At 38.0% G+C, this 17,425-nt stretch overlaps 1 protein-coding gene and 1 non-coding gene across 3 annotated transcripts in view; both read right to left on the reverse strand.

Annotated features, from left to right (window-relative positions):
• The window catches only part of Rc3h2 (ring finger and CCCH-type domains 2), a 57,437-nt gene that overhangs the window by 16,186 nt on the left and 23,826 nt on the right, over positions 1-17,425 (reverse strand). For both annotated transcript variants that reach the window (XM_090330587.1, XM_090330588.1), the window contains exons 6-11: positions 16,034-16,234; positions 14,731-14,863; positions 14,490-14,608; positions 12,538-12,650; positions 6,121-6,429; positions 2,546-2,760 (exon numbers count right to left, since the gene is read on the reverse strand). In XM_090330587.1, the coding sequence (XP_090186713.1) occupies positions 2,546-2,760; positions 6,121-6,429; positions 12,538-12,650; positions 14,490-14,608; positions 14,731-14,863; positions 16,034-16,234 (1,090 nt within the window). The remainder of the gene's footprint in view (positions 1-2,545; positions 2,761-6,120; positions 6,430-12,537; positions 12,651-14,489; positions 14,609-14,730; positions 14,864-16,033; positions 16,235-17,425) is intronic.
• LOC150065931 (small nucleolar RNA SNORD90) lies at positions 14,950-15,060 on the reverse strand. The gene has a single exon (XR_016535048.1). It is a non-coding gene; the product is annotated as a small nucleolar RNA SNORD90 (small nucleolar RNA).

Consider the following 17,425-nt stretch of genomic DNA (forward strand, 5'->3'; position numbering starts at 1 on the left):
GAGTTGGCACATGAGTGCATGGGTATGCATGTGCGCACACACATACACACACACACACACACACACACACACGCAAAATAGAATAATCATGTGGTCTACCAATTCCAGCTCCAGTTATATATCCAAAGCAAAAAAGATTAGTATGCAGGAGACATGCACACACCCATGTATACTACAACACTATTCACAAATCAATATGTTAAGTGTTCACCTATTAACAAAGAAAATGTGGCACATATACACAATGAATTACTACTTAGTTATTAAAAAATCCTTTCATTTTGACAATATGGACAGAACTAGAGAGATCATTACGGTAAGTGAAATAGACAAGGCATAGAAAAACAAATTCCACAGAATCTCAGTCATGTATGGAATCTCATATGGGCAACAATGGCTCACACTTGTAGTCCTAGCTACTCAGGAGGCTGAGATCTGATGATTAAAGTTCAAAGCCAGCCCCAGGAGAAAAGTCTGTGAGGCTTATCTCCAATTAACAACCAGAAAACCAGTAGAATCATGGCTCAAAGTGGCACAGTGCTAGCCTTGAAAGAGCCCAGGGACAGCACCCAGACCCCTCAACAAAAAAAGCAAACCAAAACAACCAAAACAAAACAGTTAATCACATATAAATTTAGTGTTTAGACATGAGAGGCTGACATATTGTAAAGGGATGGAGAGATGTGGAAATTTGATCAAAGAGTAAGTTCTGGTGTGCCATTTCACAAAAGAGTATCTATTATTACTACATGTATTTCAAAAAGTCAGAAGGATTTTGAATGTTTTCACAATAAATATAACATGAATAATTCCTGTCATTTATTATAGGGATTACAATCATTTATGACTGTAATTCTAGCTACTCAGCAGATTGAGATCTGAGGATTGCAGTTTGAAGTCAACTGGGTAGAAACATTTGAGAAACTCTTTATCTCTAATTAACCAGTAAACACAGGGTGGCAGTGGCTCACTGCAGTTAGAAACCAGCCCAGGTAGAAAAGTCTGCCAGACTCTTATCTCCAGTTAACCCCTAAGAAACCAGAAGTGGCACTGTGGCTCAAAGTGGTAGAGTGTTAGCCTTGAACAAAAGAGCTTACACTACCCTGGTCCTGAGTTCAAGCCCCATGACCAACAAAACAAACAACAAGAAAAGAAACAACCATGGGGCCGGGAGTTTGGCCTAGTGGTTAAAGTGCTTGCCTAGCATGCATGAAGACCCGGGTTCAATTCCTCAGTACCACATACATAGAAAAAAACCGGAAGTGGTGCTGAGGCTCAAGTGGTAGAGCTCTAGCCATGAGAAAGTCCAAGGACAGTGCTCAGGCCCTGAGCTCAAGCCCAGGACTGGCAAAAAAAAAAAAAAAAAGAAAAGAAACAACCAATTAACCAGTAAAACCAGAAGTGGTCGTCAGTCTTGTGTAAAAAAGTCTAACAACTGCTAATTAAAAGAAAGGAAACAAACCACATATTCAAGGAGGATGAATAAGCCAAAATATACCACATTTCTGCCCTTTTTATTTGCCTAAACAAAGGAGACAATGTTTGTTAATGTGTTCCATCTCTCCCTGGTTACCAGGATTCTTATCAACCTTAAAACAGTACCACAGGAATCACCAAACAAGCCTTACTGACTAGCCCTTATTTTCCAGTAGTTGTATTTATTTAGTGTCCCACAATTTTCCACCATAGAAATTCAAAGTCCTGGGGCCGGGAGTTTGGCCTAGTGGTTGAGTGCTTGCCTAGCATGCACGAAGACCCGGGTTCGATTCCTCGGTACCACATACATAGAAAAAAGCCAGAAGTGCTGAGGCTCAAATGGTAGCGCTCTAGCCTTTAGAAAGTCCAAGGACAGTGCTCAGGCCCTGAGCTCAAGGCCAGGACTGGCAAAAAAAAAAAAAAAGAAGAAATTCAAAATCCTTTTCCTTTTGTCACTTTTTTTTTAGTCTTGTATTACTCTTTTGTTAAAATGACATAAAAGCTCATGTTTTTGGTTTGTTTGTTTTGCCAGTCCTGGGATTGAACTCAGGGCCTGAGCACTGTCCTTGAGCTTTCTCAAAGCTAGCACTCAACCACTTGAGGAGTTTTCTGTGTATGTGATACTAAGGAATCGAACCTAGGGTTTTGTGTATGCTAGGCCAACACTCTACCACTAGGCCACACTCCTGGCCATATTCTTTTTTTTTTTTTTTTTTTTTTGCTGGTTGTGGGGTAAACTTTGGGTCTGGACGCTGTCCCTAAGCTCCTGAGCTCAAGGCTAGTCCTCTATCACTTTGAGCCATAGTACCACTTCCTTCCTAAGCTCATGGTCTTAACTAATCCTCTGAGCTACCTATAACTAAGTTCTCCCAGTGTGTATATGAGCTTTTGTATTTATTAAATAAAGAAAATATATATTGGTATCTAAAATCAAAAAGTCTGAGGGTAAAAACGTATAGGTCATAAACTCCAAGGGATTAATTCAAGATACATACAAATGACTAATTTAAGGGAAACAAATGTTGTATTACAATTTATTTTTTTCTTAGAATTGTCTAAAAGCACTTACCTGTCTGTGGGTACTGTGGGACTTCAAAGGGTATCTGAGTCCTTGGATCTTGAAAATACTGAATGTTTTCAGAATGCTGAGGATACACTGGTACTCTGGTTAGGAAGGGGCTGGATTTGGGAGGCACAGGATTCAGCTCTGTTCCAGCATTAGAGGGCCCAACTGAGGTAGCTGCTACATTGCTTACAGGAGTCTTGGGTGGAGAGCTAATTTTACTGCAGAGAAAATTTAACAGAAGGCAAAGGGCAATCGCTTTCTTAATGTTTTTCTGGAGAATTTTTTCATATAATTGTATAATGAAAACAGGACAAAATATGTTAGATAATTTCACAATGACAATTATGGCATGAAAATCATCACAATTTCCTTCTAAAAATAACATTTAACACTTATGGAACAATTATCATTGAGTACAAATATAAATTATCTGATCCATCTAGGTCAAAATATTATGTATTAGAAGATTGGGATTAATACTCTGAAATGGCAAATTTTCAGGTTTATAAAATGGTCATGAAAATGTACAAGGTAAATATTCATAAACTAATGAGATCAGGTCAGTTAGCTCCTTCCTATTTTGCTATCCTCATCCCTTTACCTAAAAAAGCTTTTCATAACATCTCTCTAAAAATTAGTTATCCTTTTTTCCTAGAATCTAATAACATGGGCTATACTGAATTACAGAACCTTTCTGAGTATATTACATCTTTTTACATATCCATCTCCCAAACTATATGGAGGCCCAGAGAGGCAGGGAGTGAATTTATTTTCCTTAGCTATATCAGTGTGCTTTGAGATTTGGTATATATGTGATCTATAACATTAAATTAAGAATTAGCTGGGTGCTAGTGGCTCATGCCTGAAATCCCAGCTACTCAGGAGGCTTAGGTCTGAGAAATGTGGTTCAAAACCAGCCCAGGCAGTAAAGCCTATGAATTAATCACCTAAAAACTGCAACTGGAGCTGTGGCTCACTGTCAAGAGTGCTATCCTTGAGCAATATATCTCAGGGACAGTGCCCAGGCCCTAAGTTCAAGCCCCACAACTTGCCAAAAAAAAAAAAAAAAGTATTTTATTTTTTAATTGTCGGGGTAATGTATAGAGGGGTAATAGTTATAATCACCAGGTAGTAGATGCATTACTTCTCAAAAACAAAAAGTATTTTTAATTGAGATTAATTTATTATAAGTTGTCCTACTAGACAATTAAAAATATTGAAACAGAAGGTTTGAAGTATACCTTGGTTACAGATCATGTAACACATGATGTTATTATACACATGGTGTTAGGGTTGATTCCCAGCATATATACACACAAAAATAGATAAAGCAAAAATTCATATTTTTTGAAGTATGTACATTGATTTTTAGTATATTCACAAGATTTTCCAACGATCTCTACCTAATTTTGAAATATTTCCATCGTTCCCAAGAAAAACTTGTACCTATTAGTATTTATTCCCTTTTCTTACTTCACTCTTGGACCCCAGTAACCACTAATCAACATTTTGTTGTTTTGGACATATCAGCACTAGAATCATATACGTGGTCTTTTGTACCTGGATTCTTTCAATGAGCTTAATGCTCTCAAGATTCATGAGCACTGTATGACATGTAATAGTGTATCATTTCCTTTTTCATGACTGAATAATATAACACACTAAATGGAGAAAAACATTTCACAACTGGTGCCAGTGACTCAAGCCTGGAATCCTAGCTACTTAGGAAGCTGAGATCTTTCCCCAACAGGAAACTTTGTGAGGCGCTTACCATCATTAATCTACCAAAAAATCTGGAAGTGAAGCTGTGGCTCAAGTGGCAGAGGGACAGAGTCCACACAATGAGTAGTACCAGCACCAAAAAAGCAGAGTTTTAGATTACCTTTCTGCAACCTACCAAAAGCTCATTTTCTACACATAAACTCTCTATGATCTTCTTTAACCACAGTTTTTCTAGGCTAATTTCAAGGTGGTGCATAAATCCCGTATTCAATAAAAAACTTAATGCATTTTATACTGATTTTATTTTAAATTTTCCATATTTTCTCTAGCAATATAAAAATGTCCTGCTTAGCTGGGTGCTGGTGGCTGACACCTGTAATCCTCACTACTCAGGAGGATGAGAATGAGATCTGAGAATCTGATTCAAAGCCAGCCCAGGCACTAAAGAAATGTGAAACTCTGATCTCCAATTAATTACTAAAAAACAAGAAAACAATGAGAAGTGTGGCTGTGGCTCAATGGGTAGGGTGGTATCCTTGAGCTGAAGAGCTCGGGGACAGTGCCCAGGCCCAGAGTTCAAGCCCCATGACCCACCAAAAAAAAAGAGCCAGACATGGTTCTGTGGCTCAAGTGGTAGAACTCTAGCCTGACAAAGAACAGTGTTCAGGCCCTGAGTTCATGCCTCAGGACTGGAGAAAAAAAAATTAAGTGACTTAAGATCAAACAGTCAGGAAAAACTGAGCCAAAATTTAATCCCAGACTCTGGTTGAGTGTGGTGTTACATGCTTCTACCTCCAACACTACTGAAGCTGAGACAGGAAGAATCTTTGCTACCAAGGAAGACTTTCAAACACACCAAACCAAAACAAGAGGTTGGTTTCAAAAACTCCCAAGTCAATTATACCTAATTATAGAGCATAAAGTGTAAATATTCTGTAACAGTGAGAGAGGGAGAGAGTCAAGCCTCTCATAATTTCAGGTTTTTCCCTTAGTTCCTTTCTAGCATGTCTATGGAATTGATCCAGAAATTTACTGAAATAAGGTGAAAATACTCAATTTTGAATGAATATTTGAGGAAAACAAAAACAGAGCTGAAGTGATTTTTCACATTAAGAGAACTATCCAGTTGTAAAGTCAGGATTTTTTCATATTTAGTGGTTTTTCTACTAAATGAAGCATGCAGAATAAAATATGAAATGAATGTTACTCTGTAGGCTTCTGTGCAGTGATTGTACTTCTAGCCATTTGGTAGGAAGAGGTCTGGAAGTCATGATTTGAAGCCAGCTCAGACAAAAAAAAAAGTCTGTTGGCCATTGGTGGCTCACATCTGTAATCCAAACTAGTCAGGAGTCTGAGATCTAGGATGGACACTTGATGTCACACCAGGCAGAAAAGTCCATGAAACTCTAAGATTAGCCAGAAAAAAAGCCTGATCTGAACTGGCTTAAAGTGGTATTTTACCAGCCATAAGCAAAAAATCTGAGCAAGAGCAGGAAGTTCTGAGTTCAAGTCCTTGTAAAAGAAAAAATATTCAATAGTCTTCATCTCCATCAGTGCTGGCCTATAATCCCCATTACTGGAGGAGCATAAATACGAAGACCACAGCAAAGCTGACCCAGTATAAAGTAATACCTTATTTTAAGGGTAAAAGACATGAAAAGGGCTAGCAAAATGGCTCAAGTGGTAGAACAAATTGTGAGTGCCCTCAGTTCAAAACCCAGTACTGCTTAAAAGAAACAAACAAACAACAAAAAAACCAATAAAACATGTATGTTTATACTAAGGTACTTCTAAAATTATGACATAAATAAAAGATTTAAAGAATTTTTCATGTTAGTAATTTACATAATACTTACCTTTCAGTGACAGACTCTGCAGAGGGCCCAGCAGGATTCTGACCATTGGAGCCAACCTTCCCCACTTTCTTCACAGTCTCTAGAGTTCTTAATGTATTATCAGTACTACGTGGGATTAACTGGGAAACACTGTTTTCTGCACTTGAAATCCCATTTGTACTTGGAATAATTTTCCCAGTTGTTTCAGTACTTCCTATGACAGAAATGACATTTCCGGCTGTGGTTGGGACAGTGTTGTTTACACCAACTTTATTTAGGAGAGGAAACGTTCTTACAGTTGCATTGATTTTTTTGTTCCTTAATCGATACCTGTTGAAAAATAATCAGCAAGTTAGCCAATACCACTTCATCTTAATCTAAAGAAAAACAGACCAGGATCCTGTGGCTCATGCCTGTAACCCTAGCTACTCAGGAGGCTGAGATCTGAGGATCATGGTTCAAAGGCAGCCCAGGCACAAAAACTGAGACTCTTATCTCCAATGAACTACCAGAAAACTGGAAGTGGTACTGTGGTTCAAGTGGTAGATTGCTAGCCTTGAGAAAGCCCAAGGACAATGCTTAGGCCCTGAGTACAAGTCCCAGGATTGGTAAGAAAAAAAAAAGAACAGACAAGGGGAAAATATTTTTGAAACAGGAAACAGCTTTATAAAAAGTTTCTGGGCCAGGAGGTTAGCCTAGTGGTAGAGTGCTTGCCTAGCCTGCATGAAGACCTGGGTTCAATTCCTTGGTACCACATACATAGAAAAAAAGCCAGAAATGGTGCTTGGCTCAAGTGGTAGAGCTCTAGCCTTGAGAAAGCCCAAGGACAGTACCCAGGCCCTGAGTTGAAGGTCCAGGACTGGAAAAAAAAAAAGTTTCTTCAAAGGGGCCTGCCTAGTGGTAGAGTGCTAGCCTAGTATGAACAAAGGCCCGAGTTCAATTCTCAGTTACCATATACAGGCCCTGAGTTTAAGCCCCAGGACTGGCAAAAAAAAAAAAAAAAGGCATATGAAACGTGAAAGCATTACCATTTAAGAATTATATAAGTTTATCCTTATGTGCTGATCCTAGGGCTAGAACTCAAGGCCTAGGTGCTGTCCTTGAGTTTTTTGCTCAAGGCTAGATCTTTACCATTGAGCCACAGCTCCATTTCTGGACTTCTGGTGATTTATTGGAGATAAGAATTTAAAGAACATTTCTGCCCATGCTCGCTTAAAACTAGGATCCTCACAGCTGGGAGTTTGGCTTAGCAGTAGAGTGCTTGCCTAGCATGCACGAAGACCTGGGTTCAATTCCTTAGTATCACATACATTAAAAAGTGACTTGTGATTGAGCTCTAGCCTTGAGAAAGCCCAAGGACAATACGCAGGCCCTGAGTTCAAAGTCAAAAAAAAAAAAAAAAAGACTGGGATCTTCAGATCTCAATTTCCTGAGTAGTTTAGATGACTGAGTCCTTGGTACCTGGTCTAATTTCCTGATTTTAAGTGGTGAAAAGTGATACAGACAGAAAAAGGAATACATATAGTGGGTTCATCTCTGCACTTAAATTAACCAGATATTAGTGCTATACATAGACATGGTAAATAAATGCAATGTTGGTAATGAGCAATGCTTTCATATTTTTCCTTCAGTATCTATAAACAGCTACACTATTTAATATAAATACACTAAAGAAGTACAAAGAGTGGCTAAAGATGGAATAATAGAAAATGGTACTTGAAATAAGATTCCCCCCAAATCTAGAGATGACCAGTTTAGACGTTCAGCACCAAGAAAACCAACGATTATTTCTTGAAGGAGGAGGAGTACAGGTAGACCTACATTTGAGAAGAGCAGTTTGGGGGTATTAAGGGGCCAGTGATCTATGTGCTTCCTTCAGCATATTCTCTGAAACCTACTCTACATTCTTCAAAGTTCTCATACAAAATACCCAGCTATTTCTTGCTTTCCATCCTCAAAGAGAAAAATCGCAGGTTTCTTACAGCTAATAAAGCAAGCAAAAGACAAGATTTTAAATGATATCTACTCATAAGAGAAGAATCAGAAGAAAACCTTAACCAAATGTGGCAAAGTTTGTTAGAAGAAGGGACACATAGGGGTGTCTTGTAATTAAAGACTTGGAAGTAAAATGCAGACCTCAAACTTGAAATAGTCAATTACTCCATATTCTTTTTTCCCCCCATACCTGGAACTTGAACTCAGGGCCTAAGCACTATCCTTGAGCACTACTGCACAAACTAGCCCTCTGCCACTTGAGCCACAGCATCAGTTCCAGCATTTTAGGGGTATGTGGTACTGAGGAATCAAACCTAGGGTTTTGTGAATGCCAGGCAAGCACTCTAACACTAAGCCATACTCCTGGCCTCCATGTTTCTTAAATTATTCATGAGCTCTCTCAAGTACTTTAATTCCCTCTCTTGTCTTAAGAATCTACTCTCCATCATTAGTATCTCCTTTGTAAAAATCGTAACTGGTCTCATTCCCCTCAAAACTCATTTGATGAAATTCCAACACAATATATCACTTAGTTCTATCCCCAAGCGGGTAAATGCTAACTGAGGAAAATGTTACAAACCATGCTACATATAGACTTATTTTTTTTTCAAAATTATGAACAATTATTTTAAATGGCTAACCAATTCATTAATATATTTCAGAACTAAGTTAATTTTCCCAGCTTTCCCCATCCCTTTCCCTTCCAATCTCCAGGCCTACTTGCCCCCAACCCCATACCTCCTGAGCTGATGATACAGCCTCCCATTTAACAGAGAAAATACAATCAGAGAATTATCTTTCTATCACCAATTCCACTAACTTCCCCACTCTAGTGCCTAGGATAATTTCTCTACTTATCTTTCTTCTCAACAACTTTTTTCCTATAATTATCTTTCTTATGTACTACCACTTAATGCAGGTATCTCCTTAAATGTCATTTTACTGTCCTACACTGAATATCCCACCTAATATATTTTCCATTCTCCAATCATTTTTTTGTTTCCCGTGTTATATTTTCTTCCCAGAATCTATCACCACCAGATATGCTTTCTATTTGCTTTATGTTCACCTCTGTTCAGTGAGAGTGCTGTGTCAACAGGGATTTTGCCTTTCTATGTTCCTTGCTGTATCTGGAACATAAGGCAGACTTTTATCTCCACCAAACCACAAAAAAAAAAAAAAAAAAAAAGTTGGAAGTGGAGCCTTGACTCAAGTGGTAGAATACTACTAGCCTTGAGCACAAAAGATCAAGGCCAACGAAATGCCCAAAACCCAAGCCTCAGGACCAACTGGCATTAAAAAAAAAACAAGGGGGGGGGAAGCAGAAAGGTGGGCTGTACACGTGTGGGAACCAGTGGGGGGAAGGGAAGAGGACATGAAGAGAGCTAGCAAGAGCAAGATGATCAAAGTACTTCATATAAAAATATGAGCTGAGTACTGTGGCTCATGCCTGTAATCCTAACTACTCAGGAGGCTAAGATCTGAGGGTTGCAGTTCAAAGCCAGCCCTGGGCACTAAAAAGTCCCTGAGACTCTTATGTCCAATTAACTACCAGAAAATGAGAAGTGAACTATGGCTCAAGATGTAGAGCTGTAGCCCTTAGCTGAAGAGCTCAGGGATCACACCCAAGCCCAGAGTTCAAGAATCACGACAAAAACAAAAAATAAAATAAAACACAACAACAAAAAAGAAGATATAATAAAACGTATTAAAATACTTTGTTTTGTTTTTTGTTTTTGCCAGTCCTGGGACTTGGATTTTCTTAAGGCTAGCACTCTATCACTTGAGCCATAACAATACTATTTCCAGCTGTTTCTGTGTATGTGGTATCGAGGAATCGAACCAAGGGCTTCCTGCCTGAAAGGCGAGCACTCTACCACTGGGCCAGGCTCCCAGCCTTAAAACAGTTTTTAAATGTATGGAGGCAGATAAACTGTCTGGCTATAATCTTCTCCTTTCTTTTCATTTTCTTGTATATGTATTCTTTTTTCCTTCAGTCTTGGACTTCGCAGCTTCTAGAACTGTGAGCCAAACGAATTTTCATTGTAAATTACCTAGTCTGTGAAATTCTGCTCTTGTAGCAGCATATAATGGACTGGGGCAAGGGCTACGGCAACAAAGTGAAGGAAATAACTAACACTGCCTGAGCAAATCAGGGAAGACTACAGAGGGATAATACCTAAGTATGATTAGAAACCACTCTCCAAATAAAGAAGAGAAAAAAACACACAAGATAAAGGGAACAACATGTACAAGAGGAAAGAAAAGTGGAAGAAAGTCATATAATAGTCAACTGAATCTGCCTGCCTTAGAACTAACAAATGAACAAGCACAATCTTTTTTTTTTTTTTTTGCCAGTCCTGGACCTTGAACTTACTTTTCTTTTTTTTTTTTTTTTTTTTTTTGCCTGTCCTGGGCTTGAGCTCAGGGCCTGAGCACTGTCCTTGGACATTCTCAAGGCTAGAGCTCTACCACTTGAGCCTCAGCACCACTTCTGGCTTTTTTTCTATGTATGTGGTACTGAGGAATCGAACCCGGGTCTTCATGCATGCTAGGCGAGCACTTTAACCACTAGGCCAAACTCCCGGCCCCTGAACTTATTTTTCTAAATAAAATTTATAACCATGCCTGACCTATACATTGTCTATGTCTGATTTTTCTGGCAACAATGGCAGAGTAGAATGTTTATAACAGAAATTGCATTTTCCATAAGGCCAAAGATATTTATTATTTGGACTTCATGGAAAATTCTGTCAACATAAGAAACAGATCATTTTAATTACTTAAAATTGTGATAAATAACTAAGCAACAACTAATTAGTATGAAGCAGAGAAGAGATCACTTTGAAGAAGTGAGATACAAAAAGTAAAGGAAAAGTTCCCAAGAGAAGGCTAGAAGGAATAGCAATAAATGAAAGATCTGAGGGATGTAGGAGCATGGTGCATACTAGGAACTTACAAAAGATTGGTATGGGTTGTGTATAGAGTATAATTAAGATGTGTTGTGAGCTAAGACATACATTAGAAAACACTGGGAATTTATAGGCCACAACTCAGATTTTGTAACTTTACATGGGAAAAAGAAACTATCAAACACAGGTATAGAGAAGTAATATACATAGATCTGCACATTCACAGATTTGTAGGAAAAGACAAAGAAGGTGGGTAACATCAGACGTAAGTTAGGGATCATCTGTACGGTTGAGAGCTGGGTACCAGCAGCTAAGGCCTGTTAAGTCTAGCTACTTAGAAAGACCACCATTCGAAGACAGTCAGGCAGGAAAGTCAGACACCCATCTCCCATTAACCACTAAAAGACAGAAGTGGAACTGTGGCTCAACAGGCAGTGTTTTAGTCTTGAGGAAAAAAGCTTAAGCCCCAGGACCTACACACACACACACACACACACACACACACACACACACACACACGCACACACACACACATACACACACAAAGGAGTTGATAGCCTGTACTACATGGATGGAAAAAGTTGAGAAACATATAGAAAGCTCAATAGGCAGAGCTTAATCAGGAGAAAATTGAACATAACTTACAAAGAAGATTATTATTACATGGCTTGAATAACTGGTTGAACAGAATAGCCCGAAAAAAAGTGGAAGAAAGAAGTATGTGAGTAGAAAATTAGTTTAGCTGTAAAGTATCTAAATACAAATTAGAGATGCCACTAAGAACTGTCGGTTGTCTAGCAGAAACAAAGATGAGGATTATTTCTTTGGATGAAGTTCTAATAAACAAAGTTTTGGTTAATTGAACATAAATAGTACAGTTTACGTCTATTTACTTTATGTCTGAAGTAAAAGAACATAGAACTTGGAGCTATTCAGGCTCATGCCTATAATCCTAGCTACTCAGGAGAATGAGATCTGAGGATCACAGTTCAAAGCCAGCCCTGGCACTAAAATCTGTGAAACTCCTATCTTCAATTAACCACCAGAAAACTGGAAGTGGTGCTGTGGTTCAAGGGGTAGGTAGGGAAGTAGCCTTGAGCTGAAGAGCTCTGGGAAAAGCCTAGGCCCAGAGTTCAAGTCCATGACAAAAAAAAAAAACAAAAAACAAAAAACAAGGAAAAAAGTATTAGAAGACCAAAAACTACCTAATATTTTGCTAATATCTTTAATTGACCTAAGCTAGGAAGATAAAAGAAAATAAGAATATTTTCTTTCTATACAGGTAGCAGAAATATGGATTCCAGCTAAAAAATGGTGCTAACACATGATCCATAAATAGGTTCTAAATCACTTATCATATTAATATTCTAACCACATTAATCTTAAATTTCCAAAGAAAAAGTGATTTTACAATGTAAAGAATCTAGAAGGTAAACTTATTTATATCTTTGAAAACACCAGAAACTGAAGTCTATATGAGTCTCACAATAACCAGGAATCAAAATCAAATGAAAGAATTCTCAAGACTTACTTTTCAAGCTCTTCCTGAGAATGGGCAAATGTACAATTTGTTCCTCGTGGACAACCACCTTGCTGACGCAAATCTCGGCACATGCTAGTCTTATATTTGCTGTTTGGCTGAGGCTACATAAAGGAAAGTATTCAATGTGTGTGAAAAGCAAAGATTATAGCTATTCACTCTAGGAACCCCAGAATTTATAATAATCACAATTATTTTTTTCACATTAGACAAATAATTCTTACGATGAAAACAACTATCAGTCCATTGTTTCCTGTTGCATTCTGCAGTCTAATAGGGAGTATTATAAAAACCACCTGAAACTAGTTCAAAGAATATGTCTATTTTTCAGACAACACAATTCTAGAAAAGACATTTTTCTAATTTATTGCTACCTAAAATTATGGTTAAATTAAATAAGTTAAATAGCATTTAAGAAATCCGTAAGCTTTGCTCACTTAAACTTTTCCAGAAAATTTAGGTTACAATTTCCTTGAAAGTGAAAGCATTAATTCATTAGTTAGCAAGGAAACAAAGTCCTATTTATGGATGTAGGAAGAAGTTTGTTTTGCTACACTATTTGAGGCAAAAGAGATCAATTCATCACAACATTTATAATTTTGCATCAAAATCAAAGGTGTCATTCTTGTTTTGTGACCTCAGTAATATGAAAGCATTTAATATTCAGCTGAGAGATGAATGTGGTAATGTCTTCTAATAAAGTAGAAGAGCGAAAAGGTAAGAGAGCAGGTCAACTTTGTCAGTTACTGTTGGCATAACCTTACATATGTTATTTAACTTATTTAAGTTGCAGCTTGAGAGCCATTACCTTGCAGGCTGCTCTATTAGAAATAAAATATGTAAAATACTACACATGCAAAGTGGCCTGTAACAAATGAATAAGTGGAATTTATCATTAAAACAAAGGATATTTTGACTTTCTCTAAAGTGCACTGGAAATATTTGGAAAATTCAAATTCTATACATTTTATAAAAAGAAATGCATTTTGGAGATACTAACAGGAAAAACATATCTAAAGTAAAAAGAACTGAATAAAGTATGAAAATAATGAATAGTAGTTGGTCCAAACAGTTTTATAATTCAGTAAATTCAAATCCGAGATTGTTTAAATTCTTTGTACTACAAAATGGTAATGCTGTACTGAAAATGGAGTTTCTCCCCAAAGATCAGAGACAATCAATAAAAGGGGCTGGTGATAAGAGGGTTAGAAGGGTAACTCAGTTTCAGAGACCTAGCCTAGCATGTATAGAGCTTTGTTTTTAAAATTATTATCTTTAAGTGGTTGTAGAAAGTTATTATTTAACAAAATTTATGAATATCATGCATGTTGATCAATGTCATTCCTGTCAGCATTCTCACACATCTCTTCCAACCTACTTCAACCCTTACATTCTTTAATTTTGTAGGCTGTACACTTCTTATTTATTTATTTATTTATTTATTTATTTATTTATTTATTTAGTGGGTCATGGGCCTAAACTCAGCCTGGACACAGTCCCTGAGTTCTACAGCTCAAGGCTACTGCCCTCCCCTGGGCCTGGGCATTGTCCTGGTGCTCTTCAGCTCAAGGTTATTGCCCTACCCTTGAGCCAAGCCCCACTTCCCATTTTCTAAAGGTTAATTGGAGTCTCAGGTTCTCTTGTGAAAAGAGATCCTCAGATCTCAGCCTCCTGAGTAGCTAGGATTACAGGTGCGAGCCATTGCCTTAAAGCCCTAGTTTTGATGTCTTAGCGCCTGCCTCCCTCTCTCTCTCTCTCTCTCTCTCTCTCTCTCTCTCTCTCTCTCTCTCTCTCTCTCTCTCTCTCTGTCTCTCTCTCTCTCTTTTCACATACACTCACAATGAAATGAAAAATAGTTTTATTAGATATAAGCCACATAAGCAGCACAGTAATTGAACACAATGTTGTGATGTTCAGTATGAAGCTCTAACAAATAAACTTACCTGAGGTGTCTCATGGCCTTTTCTACTATAATTCTGTATGAAGTCTACAAGACCATGAACTACTGTTTTAACAGCTACCATTGCATTTTCTAGCTGCTCCCAAGTTGGTGAAACAGCATCTAAAATTAAGCACCAAGGGGATGGGAGGGAAGCAGACAAGGTGTTAGCAATAATTCTCTTGTGTTATTTACCTCAAAGATAGACAAAGTTTAAGTATTTGAGAATTAATTTTACCACATACCTGGATTAGGGTCTATATTTGCGAGAAGTTCTAAATGAGGCCTCAGTCTATTTAAATTAGCAGGGTCACCTGTTCGTTGCAAGACAATTGTCAATTCCTGGACACTCTTTGCAAATGACTCTGGAGATTGCAGCTAACAAACAGAAGGGAGATTGGTTATTTTACTCTGATTTTTATAACTCACATATTCAAATGCTTCACATTGATCAGTACTTAAATAGGCCTTTAAGTGTCTTCAGATTTCATAGTTGGAGTTTCAATGATGAATTCAATTTTCATCTCAGAATCTGCCCTATGAAACTCATCATTAGACACATAGAAAAAAGATAGTAACTTTCTGAGGCCTGACTGTAGACAAAGTTGACATTTTTGTAAGCCTAGCTACATTTATGCTAATAACCTGTATTTGTTTCCCTACTATTTTCTAGTATTTTATTTTCAAAGTTACAAAATAAAAAGAAAAATATTGGGGGGCCGGGAGTTTGGCCTAGTGGTTAAAGTGCTTGCCTAGCAAGCATGAAGACCCGGGTTCGATTCCTCGGTACCACATACATAGAAAAAAAGCCGGAAGTGGTGCTGAGGCTCAAGTGGTAGAGCTCTAGCCTTGAGAAGATCCAAGGACAGTGCTCAGGCCCTGAGCTCAAGCCCAGGACTGGCAAAAAAAAAAAAAAAAAAAGGAAAATATTGGAAAAATTTGGCATCTAAAAACACAGATTTCTCCTTTTAGAGCATATATATATTCCTTGATTTAACAATGGTTTAACTTAAAAGAGTTTCCAACTTTGAGCTGGGGGCGGTAGCTACTCAGGAGGCTGAGATCTGAGGATTTTGGTTCAAAGCCAGCCTGTGCACTGAAGTCCATGAGACTCTCATCTCCAATCAACCACTAGAAAACTGGAAGTGGTGCTGTGGTTCAAGGGGTAGGGTGGTATCCTTGAACTGAAGAGCTCAGGGACAGCGCCCAGGCCCAGAGTTCAAGCCCCACTTCCGACAAAAAAAATAAAAAAAGTTTCCAACTTTATAATTATGTGACAGCAATACACATGCAGTGGAGTGGAATTTATAGACATTATGATATTCTTTCACAATGCTGGGCAATGGCAGTGATCAACAGCTAGCAGCCACATGACCATGAGGCAGACAAAAAAACCCTCCAGTGTTACAATAATAAGCTATGATGCTGAGTAGGTTATGATTATTGAATGGATTTTCAACTTCACTGAGTATATTTAGATGTTAAGTAAGGGAACATCTGTATTCCAATATGTAAAAGAAACAGCATAATATTTCTAAATTTACAAACCTTATCAATGATAGACTGCATGTGTGATTTATGAGCCAAGTCACCATACAGAAGTGAAGACCACTGCTCAGGTGAAATACGGAGCCCTGCTTCCATGGCAATGTGAACAATTTGGGCATCATGTTCTCTGCGCAATGCCTCATAACTCCGAAATTCCTCCTTTAGCTGCATCAGGGAAGAATCTTCATCCCTTTTGGTAACCTAAAAAGTTAGAAAAGAATAAAAACTGATCAAAATTGTTCTGTGTCTCCCCTCGATTCCTCAATTAATTTACTTTTTTGGGGGGGAGAGGGGGTCTGTTGTGGAACTTGAACTCTGGGCCTGGCTAGGAGTTGCCCCTGAGCTCTTCCACTCAAGGCTACAGCCCTACCCCTTGAGCCACAATGCTTACTTCTGGTTTTCTAGTGATTAATTGAAGATAGGAGTCTCATACTTTAGTGCTCAGAGCTGGCTTTGAACCATGATCCTCAGATCTCATCCTCCTAAGTAGCCAGGATTACAGACGTGAGCCATCTAATTTACTTTTTAAGGGGAGTGATAAGGCACACTATATATCAAATATTACAAATTAGAAAAATAAGATAATGTCCTTATCACAAACCATTTTTGGAATAAAACAGAACTTTATAATTAAATATAGTCATTGTCTTCAATGAGTTCATCAGCAGGTAAAAGGGAAGAGACTCAAAAATAAAAAATTATAAAGTGCTACTTTAAGGCAATACAGAGAACAGGCAATTAAATCTAACTGATTAAGTAGAGCGAAAAAATTTCAGAAAATGTTAAGTTATACAAGTTCTGAAGTAAAGAAGAATGAGGAATAATTCTAGAAAGAACAGTGAGTAATGAAACAGATATATGAAAGATAAAGAGCTAGAAAAAAATCATAGAGGGCTTTATATATTATGGTATAAAATTTAGACACTATCCTAAAGGGAATGAAAAGCTTCTCAGTGTTCTCTCTCTGTCTCTGTCTCTTTCTCTCTTTTTTTGCCAGTCCTAGGGCTTATATTCAGGGCCTGAGAGCTATCCTTGGACTTTATCAAGGCTAGAGCTCTACTACTTGAGCCATAGCAGCACTTCCAGCTTTTTTCTATATATGTGGTACGGAGGAATTGAATCCAGGACTTAGTGCATGCTAGGCAAGCACTCTATCACTAGGCCAAACTCCCAGCCCCTCTTCTCAGTTCTTTTAAGTAGTGAATCAATATGATCAAATTTCTTTTTTGTTTTGTTTTTCCTGCAACTCCTGGGGTTTGAACTCAGGGCCTGGCCACTGTCCCTGAGCCTCTTTGTGCTCAAAGCTAGCATTTTACCACTTGGGCCATAGCACCACTTCTGACTTTTTTCTGAGTAGTTTAATGGAGATAGAATATCACAGACTTTTCTTCC

The sequence above is a fragment of the Megascapheus bottae genome, chromosome 3 (genome assembly GCF_031878675.1).
Source record: "Megascapheus bottae isolate mThoBot1 chromosome 3, mThoBot2.hap1, whole genome shotgun sequence".
Lineage (NCBI taxonomy): Eukaryota > Metazoa > Chordata > Mammalia > Rodentia > Geomyidae > Megascapheus > Megascapheus bottae.